At 46.5% G+C, this 20,678-nt stretch overlaps 1 protein-coding gene across 1 annotated transcript in view; it reads right to left on the reverse strand.

The window, feature by feature from the left end:
- Positions 1-20,678, reverse strand: part of LOC135385817 (hemicentin-2-like) — a 317,127-nt gene that overhangs the window by 126,903 nt on the left and 169,546 nt on the right. The window contains exon 3 of the mRNA XM_064615350.1: positions 7,004-7,114. Coding sequence (XP_064471420.1) covers positions 7,004-7,114 — 111 coding nt within the window. The remainder of the gene's footprint in view (positions 1-7,003; positions 7,115-20,678) is intronic.

Consider the following 20,678-nt stretch of genomic DNA (forward strand, 5'->3'; position numbering starts at 1 on the left):
TTGAAGCTCAATATGAGGTACAATGCGAAGTAAGGAGCGCTTGTATTTCGTGAAGATCTATTTGCGATTACACGCACAGCTAGCTTTTGTAAGCTAAGAAGGTTACTTAAGTTTATTTGCGTCGTCGTAGCCCATAAAAAAAAACTAAGTGAGACGAGAGTGAAAGAGGGCGTAATAAACCTGCCTTTTCTTCGCAGGAGGCAGAACATTCCGTATCCTGTTTACTATACCCCCCCTCGGCAGAGGTTAGCTTTGAAGCAGTTAACACGTGCTGTCCAAGAAAGATTTTTAGAACATTTATTTTAGAACAGAAGATTCAGTTTACAAGAACGCGCTCAGCGGCGGCGATCTGGAACGTGCTGCTCCAGGCGTGTGGTGACGTGAAGTCTGTCAGCACTTTTTATTGGCTGCCGTGAATCGTCTGCTTGCGAAAGCTACCAGTCCATACGCGGGACGGGCGGCGCGAGAGGCAACTACAAAAACAAAGAAAAAAGAAGGCGCGCAATTCGGTGTTGGGTGACTCATGTGACGCGCGGACTAACAGGTGCGAGAAGGAGCATTTCTGACCCCGAGATTGGAAGCTGTGTATGCGTACCAGGATTGCACGCTGCTTTTTCTTCAGATATCCCAGCGCTATATCCCAGGGCTTCTAGTCCCAATTTCTGCTTCTCCTGAGATATTTTTGTTCGAGTCCTTCCATCCTCCTACAAACATCTTCGTAATAACCGTCCGCATCTCTCTCGCATTTCGTATACAAACTCCTTCAGGCATTGTCATGGTGCAATTTGCTGCAATCGGCGAAAGTTCGTTTGAGCTATGGGTCACTTGACGAAACGTCAGACTGCCTTAATACTAAGCCATTGTTAGGTAACTTCAAACGGACGCATACTGCTACCGCAACGGATTGTCCAGAATTATGCGGTAATGGCACGTTGCTAGAGGATGGATCACGTTCAAACTGCATTTTTAAGGAGGCTAAGGAAAGCGGGGCGGCTCAAGCAACCAAGGGCGGACCAAATTCATTCTGTTCTACAACTAGAAAATGTAATTGAACCAGTATTTGTGGCTGTCCCGAGTGGGAACTACTTCTTTCCTACCGAACATCGAATTAGTTGACGCACGAGTATGGCATCGAAAAGAAACTGGGAGAGCCCTCAAGAGTCGCATACTACAGTGCAACACCAGAAGCTCGGTGAGATGCCGATATTAAGACTCTCCTCCAGAAGGAGGACTTCGACGTGTTATCCATACGGAAAGGCCCCGCTCGGCCCTCGTGCAAACTAGCCTCGTTTGACCCGTAACACGCCAATAGACGATATGCAAAACGCAGCGCCCTCTCGTAGCGCGCACGGAAACCTTCGGAATTCCGCCATGTCTGAGGCTCTCTCCCCGACCCGAGTCATACACACGACTCACGTCCAGCTGTTCTATCGCGCGTCTTGCCTCACACATGTGTTGTTTCACTATGTTATTCACATGGTGAGACGAGGAGTTCAAAAGAGAATGCAAGCACGGTAAGAGTGCTTCTGGATTCCTTGTTGCATTGGAGCGCTGTCATTTCGATTTTCAGAGAGAGACTTACGTTAACCTAGTGCAAACCTGCTCTTTAATGCCATCCTATGACATATTTAGACAGTTCAGTACAGTCCATTTAAGAACTATTTACTGCACTGTATACGGCATAAACATTTGGCACAAAATAAAAGCTTAGTACGGTTGTGGAGTATTGATGGTCAATTATCCTGAAACTATCAATCTTTCTGGACACTATCGGTGACGGATCGCTAGTTTTGCATCACTACGCGTTCCCTTGGTAGTTTTCTCTCTAGCTTCTTCTTCTTCTTCTTGAATGTGAAGACTGATGGCACAGCAAATTCATAGATGTCCCGTCTTCCATTTGGCACGTTTGCGTCAAAATCAGTCTCTTTGAAGTGCCGTGAACACACATTTGCTGTGCCAGCATTGAACTTCATCTTTTCTCTTGATGGCTAGCAGTCATATCTGTCTCAGGGAAGCTGTTGAAGGTGACTGTAAGGCGAGCATGAAGTGTCCTCGCACTAAATGATCGAAACAGCCAGAGTGCACCGTCTGAGGGACCCATCTAAGGAGGACTATCTGTCTGGTAAACAGTCACGTGAAATGCAGTGCAACCAAACGTGACAATTATGTGGAGATGCTCAGAGAACGAAAACTCAGATTCACCGAGCTGAGAAAGACCTCATTTTATATACCAGTGCGTAACGGTGAGCATCACAGCGGGTTTCATAGCAACAACTACAATCGTACTAAGCTATTATTTTGTACCAAATGTTTCTGCTGTATAACGTGCACTACGAACTTCTCAAATGAGCTCTACTAAACTGTATAAATTTCTCTTGGGATGGGATAACAAAGCATCGTTGCACTAGGTTAAGGTAATTTTCTTCGCCAACCTATGTCACAGCGCTCCATGCTTTCAGTGCAATAAGGAATACAGACATTTGAGGCTCTCTTACCTGGTTTACATTCCCTTTGAAACCCGCGTCTCTTCACACAAATAAGATAGTGAGCCAGCATATGTGAGAAGCAGGACACGTGAAAGAGCTGTTGTATGACAGCCGTTTGCATTGCTCGTGCCGGGGAGGACGCCTCAGACATGGCGGAATGCCGGTAGGTTCCCGGGAGTGCTATGAGATGGCGCTAGGTTTTGCATACGGTCTATAATGTCAAGCCGACGGCCTTCCACGAGCGTCACAGCGCCCTGTTGCGCAGGCTGAAACTGATCTGTTTGGACTATGTTTTCCCTACTGAAGAATATGTAGGCTTTTTCCTAAAGGTAGCTTTAGATCTGAGACATCAGTGTTCCCCTAGTGCCATGCTTCCCCAAGCGTCAGCCATAAACCTTCAAGACCTCAGAGTATGCTTACCTGAAATGTCAATGCTCGCTAGAACAGACGACCTAGCACAGTTCAAACTATGCTATTCGATTTTTATTACTCCCTGAATACAAGCCACCAAAATAGATGGAAGTTGAATACGTGAAGTTGATGGTATGTGGTTCCCCTTTTTTGGCACATTAGGAGTCTGGATATGTATTTTAGTGAGCAAGGAAACGAGATCTCGGTACAAACGTCGGGTACGTGTAACTTTAGTAGAGAGTTTTAGGGAACCACAGACGCTTCCCGACTCTGACACCATATCACAATCGGCCAATCGAAGTGCAGCAGGTTGAGTCGTGGAAGGATACGTTGTACGGGCGGACGACTCACGGTATCTGAAACGGCCCCAACAACACCGAATATCCTCTGGATGTACGAATAATGTCGTAACGGATTCGTACGTCTGACGGATATCTCAGAGATATCCATCGGACGTACTAATTAGTTAGGACATTATTCGCACATCCAGAGGATATTCGGTGTTCTTGGGAGGGGGGTTCCTTTTCGCCGACTCCTTCTTCGAGTGGAATGGCGTTGCTGTCAACAACGAAAGGTCATTTCAGAGATGAGCGGCATAAACCGTAAGAAATTCGTGGTCAAGGACGACTTACACCCTCTTCTAGGTGTGCTATGTGAAAATCCTTTCGAAAACGCTGCCAAAGAGTCGTCGATCACAGAATCTGTAAACCCGAAATAGTAGAACATGAGAGAACTGATGCTCTATGAGAGAACAGAACATCAGTTCTCTCATGTTCAACAGTTGCCGCCTGCGTCGATCCCGTCGTCTGAATGTGTGTATGAGTGAGCAAAAATGTAAGAGTGAAAGGAGGATGAATGAGAGAGAGTGGCTGGTTTGTCCCTTCAGATCAGAGTTTGAGGTTACTCGTTACAAGTAACTCGTTACTGTACTAAGTTCCTTTTTTTGGTAACTTGTAACTTAACTCGGTACTTTTGCGCCGTGGTAACGTTCAGAGGAACTCGTTCCTTGTTCAGGTAACTTTGCCAAAGTTACTTAAGTTCCAAGTCACTTTTAACTCTCTTTTCACTCACATCCACATATTTTCTTGCTTTCTCTCTGGTTCCTTCATGGCATTTTTTACCATAAAACGTGATATTCAATCAATGACAGTATTTCATTCAGGAGGTAAGAACCGCTGCCATTGAAATGAAGCTGAACCATTGTGCGCCTACAGGGAGTAAGATGCAAAGCGTTCGAATAGACCTCTACCAGAGAAACGTCATCATAGCATTGGTAGACAGACTGAACCTAAACAAATCGGAAGGAGAGGGCTGGGTTCCACGAACGGGCACTTGTTCGCTGCCTCCGATTGAAAGAAAAGCAGGACCGAGGGTCGTGTCCCTGTAAGGGACCATATCGTAATCCCCTTTCGGGCGCGACCTTGTTCACCTCTAGCTTCGAGCGTAGTTCAATTCTACCAAATTTGTGGCGCTGTCCAACACTATGACGTCATTTGTTTACAAACAGGGAGAGGTCTATTGTTGGACATAAACGAAAACGATCTAAGCGTGTTGCACTCCTCCGCAGGCAACTTAAGGTCTTACTCAACTGCTCACGCGTGCTGCACCTTCGTCATGCTATTTTGTGTCTCAACTCCCAAGTAACTTGGAAGTAACTCGTTCTTTTTTTTAAGTAACTCAGTAACTGCGAGTTACATTTCAGGCTGAAGAACTTCGTTATTAACTTAGTTACATTTTTCACACGGTAACTTAACTTGTAACGAGTTCTTTTTGACGGGTAACTTCTCAATCTATGCTTCAGATGACGCAAAGTGGAAGTCGCCGAGAAGGCGTGTTAGCTTAGCTCAATTGGTAGAGCCCTGGACCGGCAACCCAGAAGATGTGGGTTCGACTCCTGCAGCTGGCTAACCTTTTCAGTGACTTTCATCTTTCACCGAAATAATAGTTTTTGCTACTACCAGATGGCGCTGCCGTTCATCATACGGAGCCGTAGCGCGTAAGGGAACGTGGTTATCCTAAAACCAGTCTTGGGAAGTGACTCAGTTACAAGTAACTGGTTACAGTAACTAGTAACAAAAATGTAACTTGTAACTGTAAGTGGCTGCTTTTCTCAGTAACTAGTTACTTTATTTCGAAATTGTAGGTTTTCACGATGATTTCTCCACTTTGCATTTATTTCACAACTCCATTGAGTGTGGGGCAGTCAACATCAGTCTCAAAAGCGAACGACGACGGACAACAAACACACAGACAGAATGAATCTCTGTTCGTCCACTCTAGCTAACTGAAGCACACAAAAGAAGTAGGCACATGCCATGTTCTCCTCCTTGGAATGTTTGACCTCGACCCCAAGGATGTGAAGCGTGCTGGTAAGCTATGCGCGGTACTCTCGCACGGCGTGCAATAAAAGTAGTATAGCCTCTTTGACGGGCTCTACAATATCTGTTTATAAAGAGCGTCACTTCGATGCCTCTTGAAAGTGGTCACTCCACCGACGTGCAACGTGGAAGATGCTCCGAAGATCTCATCAAGAACATCTCAACCTCGATTCAGATTCGTATGGTTGCAAGGAGCACAAAAGGAGAGGGCTACTGATGTCCTGCTCCAGGAATACAGATTATTGGAAAAAGAGCAAGAGGTGTCCACATCCTCCGTCGAAGTTCGACGACGACGATCACGACGGTGATGACTTCTTCTATATTCGCACGGAACCTGCAGGAACTGAAGAGTTCGACAGGAGGAAGGAAGGGAGCCGCAGTACGCTAACTGCCCTCTGTAGTTTTCCAATTATTAGACAAATATTTCTAAAATATAACACTGGTATGACATGAACACGAAAAAGAAAGAAAAAAGAAACAGCGCAAAAACTGGACGGAGAGAACGTACACACAACAGCGCTCGTGGTGTGTACGTGTCTCTTCTCTCCGTCCAGTTTTTCGCTGTTTTTTCCCCCGTTCAAGATGTACCAACTTGTCCACGTCACTGCCTTAACTGGTATCCCCTCTAGTGCCCCGGTTGAGCGGCTGTTTATCGTGGGCAGAGATGTTTTCGCAATTAAACGAGGCAAATTCAGTGATGTAAACTTGGAACACCATGTTGTGTTCAAGTGTGATACGTATAAATAGCACATTGTACATAACTTCCACGTTTCCAATAAATCTTCTTGATGCCATGTCTTTGTCCGCGAAGCAACTGTAACTAGTAACTGTATCTTAACTAGTTACTTCTTTCGTGGAATAACTTAGTTACATTTTTGCTCGAGTAACTGTAACTTTGTTACTTTTCAAAGTAACTTTTCAAAAGACTGCATGAAACTGTTTTTCAGTCGTCACGTTACGGAAACCGGAATCACAAAAGGAACGGTAAACGTAGGATGCTCACAGTTGCCTAAAACTCTCCATTATGTCGACCAGCCAACGTCGCTGCTACGGAACAAGCGCAAGTGTACATGGTGGCCCTCTGGCAAGTCGTCTGTAAGTCGTACCAGTGTGGTGTTACGATTAACGTATTTGACCGCGAATCAAGATGTGCGGGTTCAATTCCTGCCGCTGTGTGGCATTTCACAGGACTTCCATATGATTCAACCTGCAAGTGTGACGTTTGCTCGTCAAGAAATAGGCCAGGTCTCACGTCGGCCTTAGAACTCATAGCACATTGCTGCCGAAATAATAATTTCCACCGTTTAAACGCTAATCGAAAAGTATGACGCCCTCTGCTCCTGTTTCGTCTTGGTCGATAACTTATTCTGGCAGAAGATACGCTATATATGGATTCCTCGGTAGGTCCCGCGTTTCAAAAATGCTATTAACAGCCGATGAGGTAAGTCACAATGCGACTCGAACAGCGCCAACGTCAATATGACTTCGGCTCCTTTGTTCGCCGACATAGATTCTAAAGCTTTGTACTGGAGCACAAAGACGATGCATTTTCATTAGCCCACGTAATTCTACGCGCACCAACATTGTATTGTCGCATATTCGATTCCGTCTTTGTGCCTTGTAATATGCCGGCCCCAGAGTATCATCATGCAAATTTCACAGCTTCGCAACTACCAGGACGAGATCGAAGAACAAATGTTCAGATTGAATACATATTCCTTTACGTACCTCCTTCGGCTTCGCACACCAATAGAACCGTGGAGCCTTCATTGTACGGTCCAATGACATCCATCAGCCGCTGTCCATACTCGTCCACGATAATGACTTCATCAGGGGGCACTGCAATCGAGAGAAATGCATTATGTTTCCCGTGGGTTCGGTGAAAGATGGGTTTTGCTTTATGCAGCTCGAGCGTCAAGATTCCTACACTTGCGCACGAGTTACGGTGCACCTGGGTGCCCAGAGGTTCCGCGGTTTGAGCAGTGTTTCTGTAGCTAATGACGGTCAAACTTCGTAGAAAGTCTCTGTTCCTGGCTTCATTTTAGTGTGAAGAACAGAGAGGGCACTTCTTGTGACACAAAACAACCAGAAGGAGTTTAATTTTTGAACTACAACTTACAGGGGTGTTTCCCCTAAGGTGTTGAAAGATCGTACTAAATATCTACTTGTCTGAAAATCATGGGGTTAACGCATTTCTCTCGGGAGAGGTTTCACCATGACTTCCGAGGACCTTTATAGATCTTAAATCGCAAGAAAATTTTCTAAATTGAGCGCGAAAACTTCCAAAGCCGGCCTGACCCTTCTGTCTTCTCTTTTGTCGGAAACAGAATAGCATGTCGGATTTGTCCAATACCATTGCAAAATACATTCCCTCCTACAATGATAAAAGCTGTAAAGAAATGTAAATAGAGTCGTTTCGAGGCGCATCTCCGTTATAAAGGACTACCCAGCCACATCGGATGCGAAACGCAGGTATCAGCAAGCTGTACTGTTCACCGGCACATCTCAACCCCACCTCGAGCAGGAGAGGAGTCTATCCTCGTGGCAACCTCCACCGCCAGAAGATCGTGATCGTCCAAAGAGCTCTGCTGAAGTTTTTTATGGTCGTCGACCCTCAAGGACGGCTATGAGACCATGCCACCTACCAGCAAATAAGTTAACGCGCCTCCTGTCTCCCTCCCACCCACTTGCCTCTCCCTGCGCACCGCGCCAAAAGCAGTTTGCTCATCCACCCAACGTTACACCCCCCCCCCCCCCCCATCACTCGAACGAAGCGATGCCAGGAGTCCAAAACCTTGTATTCGCTCTTCCTTTTCCATGCTTCTGCTGATAACGTCAACATGGATAAACGCTACATTTCTGTACTCTAGAACTAGATTATTAGACTAGTAGAAATATTGTAGACTACAAATTCACAGACTAGAAGATTAGAGCTAACTAGAGCATGCAGAAAAATGCAACGAAGCCGTCGCCCAATCCACAAGCAGCTGCACTCCACCTGAAGGCATTACGGTAGACATATTTCACGAAGGCTGGAAGAGCATCGGGGTGGCGACGATGCGATGTGACTAGAAACCCATCATGGCCGTTACACCATACATGCATTTGCCAGTAGACGAGATGCAGGAACTCCAGTTCGCAAATCGGAGCCTTTGCTACACCCACCACTTAGTTGTCAGGAGCGCATTGCGAGGGACTTCATTGCCTCGTAGCTGCAATGCCTAGTGGCGCACGTCGGTCTCGCTGTACTGTGGGCTCGTTACTAACTGTTGCATTATTAACAGGTGTGATGTTAGACAGGCAAGCGCAGGCCGCCACGTCCATCTGGCAGAACGACATGCTACTTTGCGATGGATGTGAATAGCTCACTCGCCTTTCGGCCGCAAATATCTCTGCTGCGACATCTGAAGTTTTAGTTGTGCGCAACAAACGACATGAAAGAGGTGTAGCCAGCTTTGCGAGCCACAGGTAGCTACAAATAATTACGCTTCTCCAGACCTTTCCGGTTATGTCTCGTATCCGAGCCATGATAGAGGGTATGCTGCTATCTTCAGTAATTTCTCTTCGAGAACGCACAACCCAAGGAGCAAGAAACGTATCACTGCAGCTAGGTAGTACTGTGAGTAATTTTATTACCTGCCATAGTAATACACATGGTACACTCTAGCGACGCCACGGAAATTAGGATGATATAATGAGCATTCGCTGTTCTGGGCAATTCCACGCCAAATGATCGAGAGGTTCCGTTCGATCCCCGCCTACAATTTTATGTTGTTGTTTTTTTTTTTTGTTGTTGTTTCCGAGAAGTAAGGAAACCTTAGGACTCGGAAAGCAACAAAACATTGGTCTTTTCTAATGAAATTGAACTTTATGGGATGAAGAGCTCCTCAAAGATGCAGTGCTTGGCGGAAACCTATGTCGCTTCGAGCAGACATTATGGCCCACGTAAGGCGCGCAACACGCTAGAAAACTCTCATTTGATAGGGGAGAGTTCATATTACCATATTTAAGCAATTTTCACCACAGCACTCGACGGGCTCGACGCTTGTGGCATGCACGAAATTTGCAAAAAGTCTGTACAAGTTTAAGAATTTTTTGCAATATAAACTACAGGAATTTCTTCCTCAAATTTTTTTGGCGAGTAGCCCCTGTGTTGTAATTGAAGCACAAAGAACTCCAGTCATGCGGGTGCACTGCAAGCCGCAATAAAAAATCGGGGAGTTGTAAAAATGCGACAAAACGCACATGTTTTACCCACAAATTCGGTGTTTGGAGGTGTGGATAGAAGCGTGATCAAGGTGTCATTCGATGCACGTCTTCCTAGCAAGACGTAGCACAAAAACCTCAGAAACACGTTTTATTAAACTCAAATAATATTTTTTTCATTGAAGGTAACTTCGCAAACGTGTATGCGCGCAGCAGCGCATCATAGTGAAGAGACAACTGAGCGGGCCACTCACAAAACACAAGACGGAAAGAACTGAGCAGTTGCATTATTGAACAGCAAATAATAATTGCAAACACGTGTTTCCCTCCTTCGAGACCCGACGGTTGTGCAGGTGAGCGCTCATCAATCTGGCCGTCCTGTGCGAAACTTTTAGTGTTGCGACACACATGACACATCGAACCACGGGGTGCCACTCCTTCGCCGGGCTGCTCTCTTCCGGGAAAACTAGGGTCGTAAAGAAAAAAGCGGCCGACAAGCCGGAGCGTCCGCAGAAGCAAGAGGCACGATGCCCCCTCTTTTCTCACGCACATGTGGACTGTCCAAATTGTTCTGAGAATTGAACTGATATCAGTATACAGTGACCTAAAAGCTCTGGTCAGCGAAAACGCTCTGTGTGTTCCCGTCAACATGTTGGCCATGTAATAAACGCTGTTCGTTATCCGAGGCGAACCCCTGCCTGGTACCTTCGTTAAGCTGTGGCTCAAACCCGGGATCCCAACATTAGTCATGCCGCGGTGCTAGTATGTGAGAGATAAGGAAAGACATGGGGGGGGGGGGGGGGGTAGATAGAAGTTCATTCAGACTTCAGACTTACATATAGTAAATGGAAGTGTCGCATCGGAAGTCAAGTATACACCGGAGGTAGACAACCGGAAGTCATTTGACACCGGAAGTGGACAACCGGAAGTCGAATTGGTCCGGAAGTGGACAACAAAGTCGGGTTTAGACCAGAAGTGGATGCCCGGAAGTCAAGTATAGATGGGAAAAGGCGCTTAATGCTAACGCATTTCCGTCGCATTTACTACTAAGTCACCAGTGAATTTTCGTCAATGCTGTACTCCTTCATACTTCGACTCATGACGCATCAGGAGCTAGACATCGATTTCAACAGAAGGAAGTTAGAAGCGGGGGATGAAGCTGCGTCCAGAAACAGCAATGATCAAGGGACGACGAAAATGATTTAGCGCTTTCGAGAATGCAACACGTGGCAAAGGTGAATAAGTTCATGAAGTTTCTAGGAGTAGAAGCTGAGTACCGAGAAAGAGGGGGGGGGGATTGCTTGCTGCCCGAGGTTGAGCTACAACATGATCACAACTATCCGAGAAGAACGAGAACAAGGGACAGCATACAAAGAAACGAAAATGACCGTCTTCAGCATCCGCGCTGATTCACACGACAGTACAGTCATCGGAATGTATCTTTTTATCTTTTGAACGTGACACCAACGTCACAGCCAACGTGACTTTCTGAAACGACCAACCTGCATTACACGGTATTTCCTCGTTTCTTCGCTTGATTTCGTGCCAATGGAGAGAGGGGTTTTCGACGATGCGACGTACGGGACAGGATCATCACGAAATCGAGCAGATGTCGCAGCAAAAAGAATTTTGGTGTTGGTTTGGGACCGATCAGAAGTGTTCTATTGTGCATATTAATGTCTGTTATGCACGTTGCAGCATATTTTGCACGAAAATGCATGAAAAGTGCATATTTTGCCATATTTTGCGGTGCGAGAGCTTACTCTTTCTTCCATAGGCGGTTTTGCTGGTTTCGGGATGGCATTGGGTCGTCCTTCGCGATAATTCTGGTCGGGATAGAATATTTTTTTTAGGTTTCGGTGCGTTGAGGTGTGGTGCCCAGCCCGTAGTCTGGATGACCGTAGTGTGGCGTGTATGACCGATGGGCTGTACGTCACATTCCCCACATTATTGTTACGAAGACTGGCGGCGTTCGCATTTTAATCAGCATGCAGTGCTGCGCGCAAAGTCATAACGAAACAAGCCTGAGCATATCGAGAACACGAACATACGTGTGTGCCCCTGTTTTTCGTGTTGCCCATGCTTAGGCTGGTTTCATCATTGGTTTCCTTTACCAGCTAACCTGAGTTTATGCCATTTTATAAATCACGAATGCAAAGCCTTCAGCACCTTGTTCCCAATCGTGAACTTCCGCATAACAATCGTTATCTTTATATCTGAAGTTCGCACGCTCCAAAGCCGCTTTGGTTGACTCGCGCAAGAGCTCGTGGCGAATCACGGGCCGAAGTGATGCATTTAACGGGCGTTATGGGATAACGACAAGTTGATGATCAGACTCCGTGATTTGTATCTGTGGCGCAAGTCTTTGCTGCGTGCTGCGTAGAACAAAGGCGGCTTTATTTTACCGTGTTATCCCTAACAAAATATTTGCTTTCTTTAGAAAATAAGCATTTGGTGAATTGCTTTTGTACCCAGAATAATGAAAAACATGGCATATATTGAGGATTTTCACGGCATATTTCGAAGAATTTCAGGGCATAGTTGCATGCACATTTCGGGTGTTTTTAATGCATATATATCCGCGCTCCACTTATGAGTAACGCAAACACTTTTTCTATTATTCATCGTTTCTTTTTGATTGGAAGATTGGCGGAGGAAAGGGGGAACAATGGGAAAGAACGTATTTAAACTTCAACATTTTGAGTAAAGAAGAAAAACGGACACAACAGAAGGAAGTGTCTTCCTAACATGGCATCACGTGCAGTGTTAGCGAAGCCTTATTAATAGTAAATGCCAACCATAACATGCTAACAATTAGGGAGAGCGCGTGCTATGCATGCGGACAACCAACAGCCAGTAAAAGATAACTAAAAGTAAATAAATAAGAGAATGAAACGCCCCTCTCTCCCATTGGCAGGAACAAAACATTCCTCTTTCGAGCTTCGTTGTCTTCTCAGTTGGGCACGAGCTGTTCCTCTTTGTGGGTCAGTTTTAACGCCTCACAAGACTGTAATTGGCAAAGTTTCTATCGCTGTTCTTGGGGGCGGGGGGATCTATTTATTTTGGCTGACAAAGTCAGCCAGAAAGGACGGCTTGTTATATTGTGATTAACGGGATAGCTCGCTCTCCAAGTATTAATTCGTAGATATTCCTTTACATGGGCAGTGTATCCCGTGATCTACCGAATCCCTGATTTACTTTCGCTGACTCAAGCTCTAGATATCTTATTGTCATTATATGTAAATGATCCGAGTCCGCACGGTTTCAAATTCGCGCGCAGAAAGGCGCATGCGCGACGTCAGAGTGGGGAAATGTGGGCGCGGCCCCGGCGCATGGCTTTGTTTTTTCCTACTGCAAAGTAGACGATTTTAAAAAGATGCGCACGCCACCGAGCGCACTGTGTAGAGCAGCGAGGGAACTTTGAGGCACACTGCTCTGTCGTCGGCTTCGGGACCACCCCTGTGAGGCCGACAACGGCGAACCCTTTCACCATCACCTCCACCGTCGGCTTCAGTTCGTCTCGTCTGGTCCGTCTCGTAATGCTTTAAGTCGCTGTAAGTTCCGATGAGCCCTTGCGTGCCACAGGAGGCGCTTGCTTTCCTAAAAAGGTCTATCCCTTGCCTACGGCTACAGGGAATACGTGGGGAGGAGGTGTAGAAAAGCACGCTGATTCATTACGGTATGGTTACGGGAGGGTCAGGCGAGCCGATGAGGAGACTCTGCGGTTCCTCCTCCCGAATAATCACGGCCGTGAAAAACACGAGGGGTGTTCAAGTCAAACCGGGACCTTCCTTGCGTAAAAGTTAACGCCACAGTCAACTTCGCCGAGACTGTGTTCTCACCATCTCGTTACAAAGACTCCCTCGCCTGCCACCTCGTACGAGCTCAACCTACACGAAATACGAGGGGTGTTCAAGTCAAACCGGGGCTTTTCGCAAACGTAAAATGAACGTACAGGCATGAAATTAGTTTTATTTTTCAACGTAACCTCCAGCTGCACTAATCCCCTTGTCCCAGCGTTTCACGAGAGCTTGGATGCCAGCAACGTAGAAATCCTTACCGGCGCCTAGCAGCCATGATCGGACAGCATTTTTGACCTCATCGTCGCAGGTGAAGTGGTGACCCCCAAGGAACGCCTTCAGTGGCCCGAAGAGATGGAAATCGCCGGCGGCGAGGTCTGGACCCGTACGGAAATTCCGAAATCCAGAACGAATCCGGTTATCTGAATCAGGTCTGATTCCGGTCTGAATCCAAAATTGGGCGGGAATGTCAATCAGGATTTATTCAGGAATGGGGCATCAGGAATCAATCCGGTTCTGCAACCAATTACTGAACCAAACCTGAACACAACAGGAGTGATCGCGTACAGGGCCTGAATATTTCCAGACATGCGGCGGATAGGATCCTCCATAACCACTGAATAGCCTGAATAAAAACTGATTGTAGCCGGATATGATCCTCAACGATCACTGAATAAAATCGGACTACATCCCGATCGAATCCTGGATGATTACTGAATGGCCTGTGGCGGCCACCTACCGTAAAAGAAGACGGACAGCATGCCCTTTTCACGCACACGATCTCGATCATCATTCTCGCTCGCTCATTCTAGAAATAAACTGTCGCCCCATCGGACCTCTGTCCCAGTGTGGTTGCTAGCTCCCACATATTTGGTGACCCGGACGTTTCGGTCCTTCCTGCAACCAAGATTAAGCCATGGATCAACACCAAGGCGATCATAATCCGGCCACTGGTTCTGCCCAGGTCAACTTTACCGACATCAAACTGCCAAGATTTTGGCATAACGACCCAGCCCTCTGGTATGTCCTGGCCGAGGCCGAATTCACCAAGCGACACATCACCAGCCAGCACACGAAGTACTACGCTGCCTTTACTGCTTTGTCTGCCTCAGTCATGGTGGAGGTCCGGGACATCGTGACGAACCCTCCCTCCGACAACCCTTATGATACTCTGAAGCAGCAAATTATCAAACGCTTGTCCGAGTCCCAGCAACAACGTCTGCGGCAGCTGCTCACTACCGAGGAATTAGGTGATCGTAAGCCGACCCAATTTCTGAGGCGGATGTATCAGCTACTCGGAGATAGGTAACGGGACTGGTAATTACTTGGCTTGTATTTCATTTGAAGAAGGTAAGGGTTATTCTAGTCAACCTCAAGCTCCGACTCATGCCTATCCACGGCTTCTGTGGCTGGCTTTTCCGCTGAAGCAGGCACTGCCTCTGGCTGGATGTTGACGCAGCGATTGAGAGCTTTTAGGAGCCGGCGAGCAGACTTCAAATGTCCGTCCAGTTCTGGAACAGCGAGCAAAACGAAAGCGAGTTAATCAAGTTGGACCGATATCTTCTGCGCTGATCCCCAAGCGGCTGGTGTTTAGAAAATATATAACGGAAATACGTACCCGTATGCCTTGCAAGCTGCTGTTGCACGATTCGCACCTCCTCGTCAATATTACGAAGCTTTTCTTCTGTTAGGCGCGACTGTTCTCGCAGTGTAGCGTTTTCTTCCTCCACGGCAGGCGTTCCATTAAGCTCTTGCAGCAGGTCAAGCGCCTGCATGGTAGCCACGTCCTCGTCTGGTGTCACTATCAAATTTTGGTTGTATTCCTCTATCATGGCGTCCATCTCATGCTGCAGCCAGACCTCGTGATCTGTAATAAGAACATACACGACATTTAATAAAGTGGCACACATATACGCAGAACAACTGTCTCTACATTATATTGCACAGATAACCAACGCTTAGGAAACCGTTTAGTAAAAAGAAAGTACAGTCCACTTACCGGATAGTTGTTTTAAGGCAGCAGGATAGTGCTTCCTTCCTTTCCAGCGAACTTTGATCTTGCTTTCGAGGCGGATCTCCGTGGTAAAATTTTTTATGTGGGACGTATCGCACACAAAAAGTTGGCTTTCTTTCTCAAAGTGCACAAGCGCGAACGCCATCTTCTCCGACTTGGCAGCCTTTCCTTGCGCACGAGTCGGCGCGACGGGCAGCAAATGACTCCTGGTCCCCACCACAAAGAATGACCCTCTGACGTCAGCCGCAGTTCAAAAGTAGGACAGTTCCTTAGGAGGCCCGAGATACCAAAGGGGCAGAATAAGGGAAGGGTCAGCGCCTGCATGGCAGCGCATTCTCCCCGTTGTGCTCGGAATTTCCCCGTGACGGGCGGAAACCAGATCTTGCAGACAGACGAACCTTTGTTGGAAATACCGAAATATTGCACCCCATCTCACAACATGTGGGTCTAACATTTTGATTATTTATGATCAGTGACAAATTAGCTGCGAAATCGCTCTAAAGTGTTGTGTGTTGTTCATATGACATCAGTGCGCAATAGAAGGTGTTACGCACACATACACGACAAACAGAGCTACGATCTGTCCGCATATGCTTCTCTTACGTGTCATATTTAGATGTGTGAATTACTAACGGTAACGCATATCAGAAGACTCAACTGCAGCGAGCTCAATCTGATTAATTACTGTATAAGCGGTTGAATTCGCGGACTCAATAATTCGTGGATTCATGAGAAACCAGGATCTTGAGATGATTTGTGGAACCTTAAATTTGCGCGACTATAGTATACGCACCGTGTACGGTGCGTCCACCTTTCATCAGGCGTCTCATGCAGAATTTTACAGAATGCATCACAACTGGCCAGTAACCCGTGTAATATATTATTGTCTTCCATTTGAGCCGGTTCTTACTCAGACGGCGGCGATGAGGCGTCCCTGCTTGGTTAGTATCTGAATCCTTGCCGAATTGCCCTGTCCCCCGGTCAGATATTTCGCGGAGCCCTCACGAATTTCGCGAAAATTACTTATACAGTATCTTGCAAAAAAGTGTAGGGGGTTGTATTGGCTACGTACGGCGCGCATGCCTATATAGCGCACACAGCAAAAGCGTCACAAAAAGGTGACGCTTGGTTGCCTATATACGCCTGAATGGTTAGGTCACATCACGTTTAATGTAATGCCTCTTATCCCGTGGGATGCCGTCACTGGCTTGAACAAGACCATTTTTTTCTCCCTTGGCAGCTGGGACAATTTCTTCCGGGACCGTTGCCCTCGGCTATCGTCCCGCGATCAGACTGTTCTAAAACAACGTACAAAAGCCTTGCTTAGATGTTTGCAGCCGCAATCAGCACTGGACGGCTGACAACATTACAACAAATGCTTTTGTGGATGTCGGTGTCTCCTAAGCCTTTTCGAATCGAGAGACCGATGCGCTGTCAATTTGGTTGACACACAACATAAACAAATATTTCCGAGCTGCAAACATATGTTTCGAATATTACGCGGCCAATCAGACACGTTTGTCCGGTTTTGTTCAGTTGACATTCAGGTATAACCGGAATATTCGGGTATATATCTGACCTGATTCCGGAAAGTGTTACCCGGAATCCGATCGGACAAGTACCGGAATCCTCTGATTGCGCCTGAACGTCGCCGGAATCCGCCTGAATGCTCCCGGATTCAGTCCTGATTCAGGTCATTCAGGGATGTTCCTACGGGGACTGCAAGGGGGATGTGACAGCAACTCCCAGCTCAGTTCCTGTAATGTGCGTGTCCTGAGGTGCGCGGTATGCGAGCGTGCATTGTCCTGTAGGAGACTCCTTTGGTGATGAGGCCCGTCCGCTTTTGCTTCAGCGCCTTATGCACATCCCTGAGAACCTTCCAGTAATATGCACTATTGATCGCACTATATGCACTATTGATATCGAGACATTTTATCCGTCGGTCCTTGAGGGTCAGGCGCTTCACAAGTTGGATATCCTCAGGAACTCTGACACTGGGCTCTGAGCCGCCCCGGCCGGGATCGTCCAGCAATGATGTACGGCCGTCTCGGAACCGTTTGCACCACTCAAACGCTTTGCTGCGGCTAAGTGTATCATGGCCATACTCAGCCTGAAGTCTTCTGTGAATTTCAGATGACTTTACGCTTTCATTCACGAGAAACTTCATGACAATTCGCTGTTTGATGTGCGCGTTCTCCCCGTTGTTGGCCATCTTCTCCAGCACGTGCCTTCTGTTTTGCACAAACTTTGGAACACCACATGCTGAACGCGGAGGCCTGTCGCGTGTGAAAATGACGAAAAAGAAGTAGCGCAAGCCATTTGTACACTCAGGAGACAGAAAGTCCCGGTTTGACTTGAACGCCCCCCGTACTTTGGAAGTAGTATACGCATTCGCACCAAATACATACTTGGAAAACGAATTTGAAATTGATTTTGAAAGTAAACTCTCGAAATACTCGTTTTCTTTTCCTTTCTTTTTTTTTCTTTTTTCTTGTTGTCGCTGCTGCTGCAGCACCAGTAGTCGATTCCTTATCTTCGCGTAAGTCCGCAAAAGCACGGATGGAGAGGCGAGGCGAGGCGAGGTGGGCAAATGAGAAATCGATCACAAAGAAAAGCACGCTTCCGGAAGGCCAATATGAGATACACCCCGCTTCGGCGTTCAGGAAAATTCCATACGAAGAAATAGTGAAGCAGTGCCACGCATAAAGAGAGCTACACTGTGAGTGTATTACCTTGTCATAAGTTACGTAAGATCAGGTTCAACTGTAGGATATATCTCTAAACGAGGCTGAAAGTGCAACCGGTCATTTTGAAAAGAAGCTCAGTCCACCGGGCTTATTTGGTTTAGTTTAGTAATTATCGGATGCCAGTTATTTTTCTCTCTTTTCTATTTTATTTTTTACATACTGTTTAAGTGCGGAACCTTGCGAGCACAAACTATATTCGGTTACTATTACGGTTACTCTCTTATGGATTAGGTTGAACAATATGTACCCCTATGGCACCCCCAAACCTTACTCTACCCTACTTAAGAATTAATTTCCAATCAAATTGTTTCGGGATGTAGAGCAAGCAAGTGGTAATCTGGAATGATCAGCGACATGGCCGAGCGGACAGACCATTCGGCCGTTGGTAGCAGCTATAATGTCACGCTGAAGCCCGGTTCTAATCCTTGTACCGGCTGCGCTGTCACAGTTTCTCCCTAGGTTTTCTGTCAGAGTTTGCAAAACGGCGTCGGCAAAGTTCCCCTTGAAATCGGCCGTCGGGGACGTATACTGTCAAGTATATACGTAAATAGCTTATCTGCAACGTAGAGCCCAGTTTGTGTGTCTGAACGGTGTATGTTCTTTCTCCTTAGGTGTACTTTCTCTTTAGGTGTTACTTGTGACGTGTCTGCAAGGAGGTGTCTTGGGACCAACCTTGTATCTGTTGTATGTTGACGACTTGCCCGATGGAATTCACCTCCAGTGAAGGTTCGACTATGTGCAGTTGGTTGTGATTTATGGTTTGAGATTAGTACTGTGCAAGATCACATGGCTTTAAGTGAGTTCCTCCGTGCTGTTAAGCAGTGGTGCGATGAATTTAGTATGGAGCTCAATGTCTGTAAGACGAATTCCTTGAGTATAGCAGAGAAGAAAACACCATTCGAGTGTCAGTGTATGTATCAGTAGATCAGAAGTATCAGTAGATAATCGTGAAATTCAGAAACTTAATCAAGTAGGTAATTTGGGCACAGCCTTAACGAGAAACTTGGAATTTCGTGCGCTAACAAGCCCTTGATAACGTTAGAAGTTCTCGAAATAATAGTGTTTTCAACTAACCTGTCTCCTAAACAGGCAGTGCCACGCATATGTCATGTTAAAATTTCAAAACTAAATGGTTCATAAAGAACACAAGAAAATGTTCTGGCACCAGTTCCAAGAAAGCCGCGCATCTCCACCTCCTATTACGGGCCTACCGTCAAACATGGCACAGCAAATACGTGTTGTTTCACTCGATGGTATTCGAGTCTCTTCCTGCTGCATTAGAAGCTTTCGTGGAGAACTCCTTGAGAGGGAGGGTCATCCTAATCGAAAGAAAACATTTCAGCTGTTATTCATGCAGGAACTTTGGGCGCAGTTTTAGTGCGTTGCATACGCTTTGTTTTTGGAACAAGCCTTTCTATAGACGCTACAAGAAATTGCTTGCCATATCTACATGTCTGGCAGCGTCCACTAGTAAGGTAGTTTGGCGACACCTGGGGCGAGAAACAAATTATTTAGTTCGATAAACGACGCGAAATGATGCGGACGGCTTCATTATTATTCTTATGAATGAGGCTGGGTCGTGCTTTTTTGTTGCTCTCCTTACCGTGATATATAATCCTTGTTGTCATTTAATTAATGCAGACGAATGATGAGATTAAAAGAATAGTGGGTGCTAAGAAGGATACCGCCATTGTTAAACAGACGCACTAATTAGGGGAAGCATGGCAAGTTGCAATATATCTGGTGCTGCCAATACGTTAGTTGTCAGTGCAGTTTCTTTGTGCTATAGAACGACGCACACTCTTGATGCACGAACTATTCAATGAGCATTCGTGTATTCGTTTATCCCGCTCCTGGTGGCGATTTAAACATTAACATTTCTTAAGGCGTGGAGTAAACTTCGAAGCTTGGAGAGATAATACACATAACGGCATTGTACGCATTATCGTGCATTACATGTCATATTATTGGAGCGTTATGATATCACGCGTTACTGTGCATGGTTACGAGAGACACAAAGAAGAGGCTTCAACTTCAGGGGAAGACACTGAGGTTGGCTTTTGTGTTACTTGTGTGCGTTCTAGTTATGATGCCGAATTAGCTCTGTCAATAACGTTACGCATATTCACACACCAGTTTCAAAATGCGGCGCCGCTTCATGCAGCGTTCGCGGCGTGGCTGAGAGGAACCTGTCCCACCTACTCGAGCCGCCAGCTTGCAAACGCGTTTCGTTGCCGTTGCTACCTGAAAGGAGCATGGAAATCATTTGGAACATATATTTTTCACCGCTTGATATGAACACACTACCTTCATAAACTGTCACGCAAAATATTTCCTTCGAAAAGCACGAATTTCCTGAGAAAATTAGTTTGCAAGAATGCGCTCCGCGGCGACAGTGTCCCCCAAGCCGAGTCTGGCGTGTGGTGACGTCAGGCAGCCGAGCACTTCATTGGCTGCCGGAAGCGTCCGCTCCCCGCCAGAATCGTCTGCTAGCTCCGGAATCGTGGCGACTTACCGACTGAGACTGCTGTTGCTATTTATTTGCGTTTGACATTCACTTGCGTTCTTACATGATTTGTCTCGTACGTTTTGCATAAAACAAGACTGCGGACAGTGTAAAAGGTGTGGCTAGGCCT

The sequence above is a fragment of the Ornithodoros turicata genome, chromosome 2 (assembly GCF_037126465.1).
Source record: "Ornithodoros turicata isolate Travis chromosome 2, ASM3712646v1, whole genome shotgun sequence".
Classification (NCBI taxonomy): domain Eukaryota; kingdom Metazoa; phylum Arthropoda; class Arachnida; order Ixodida; family Argasidae; genus Ornithodoros; species Ornithodoros turicata.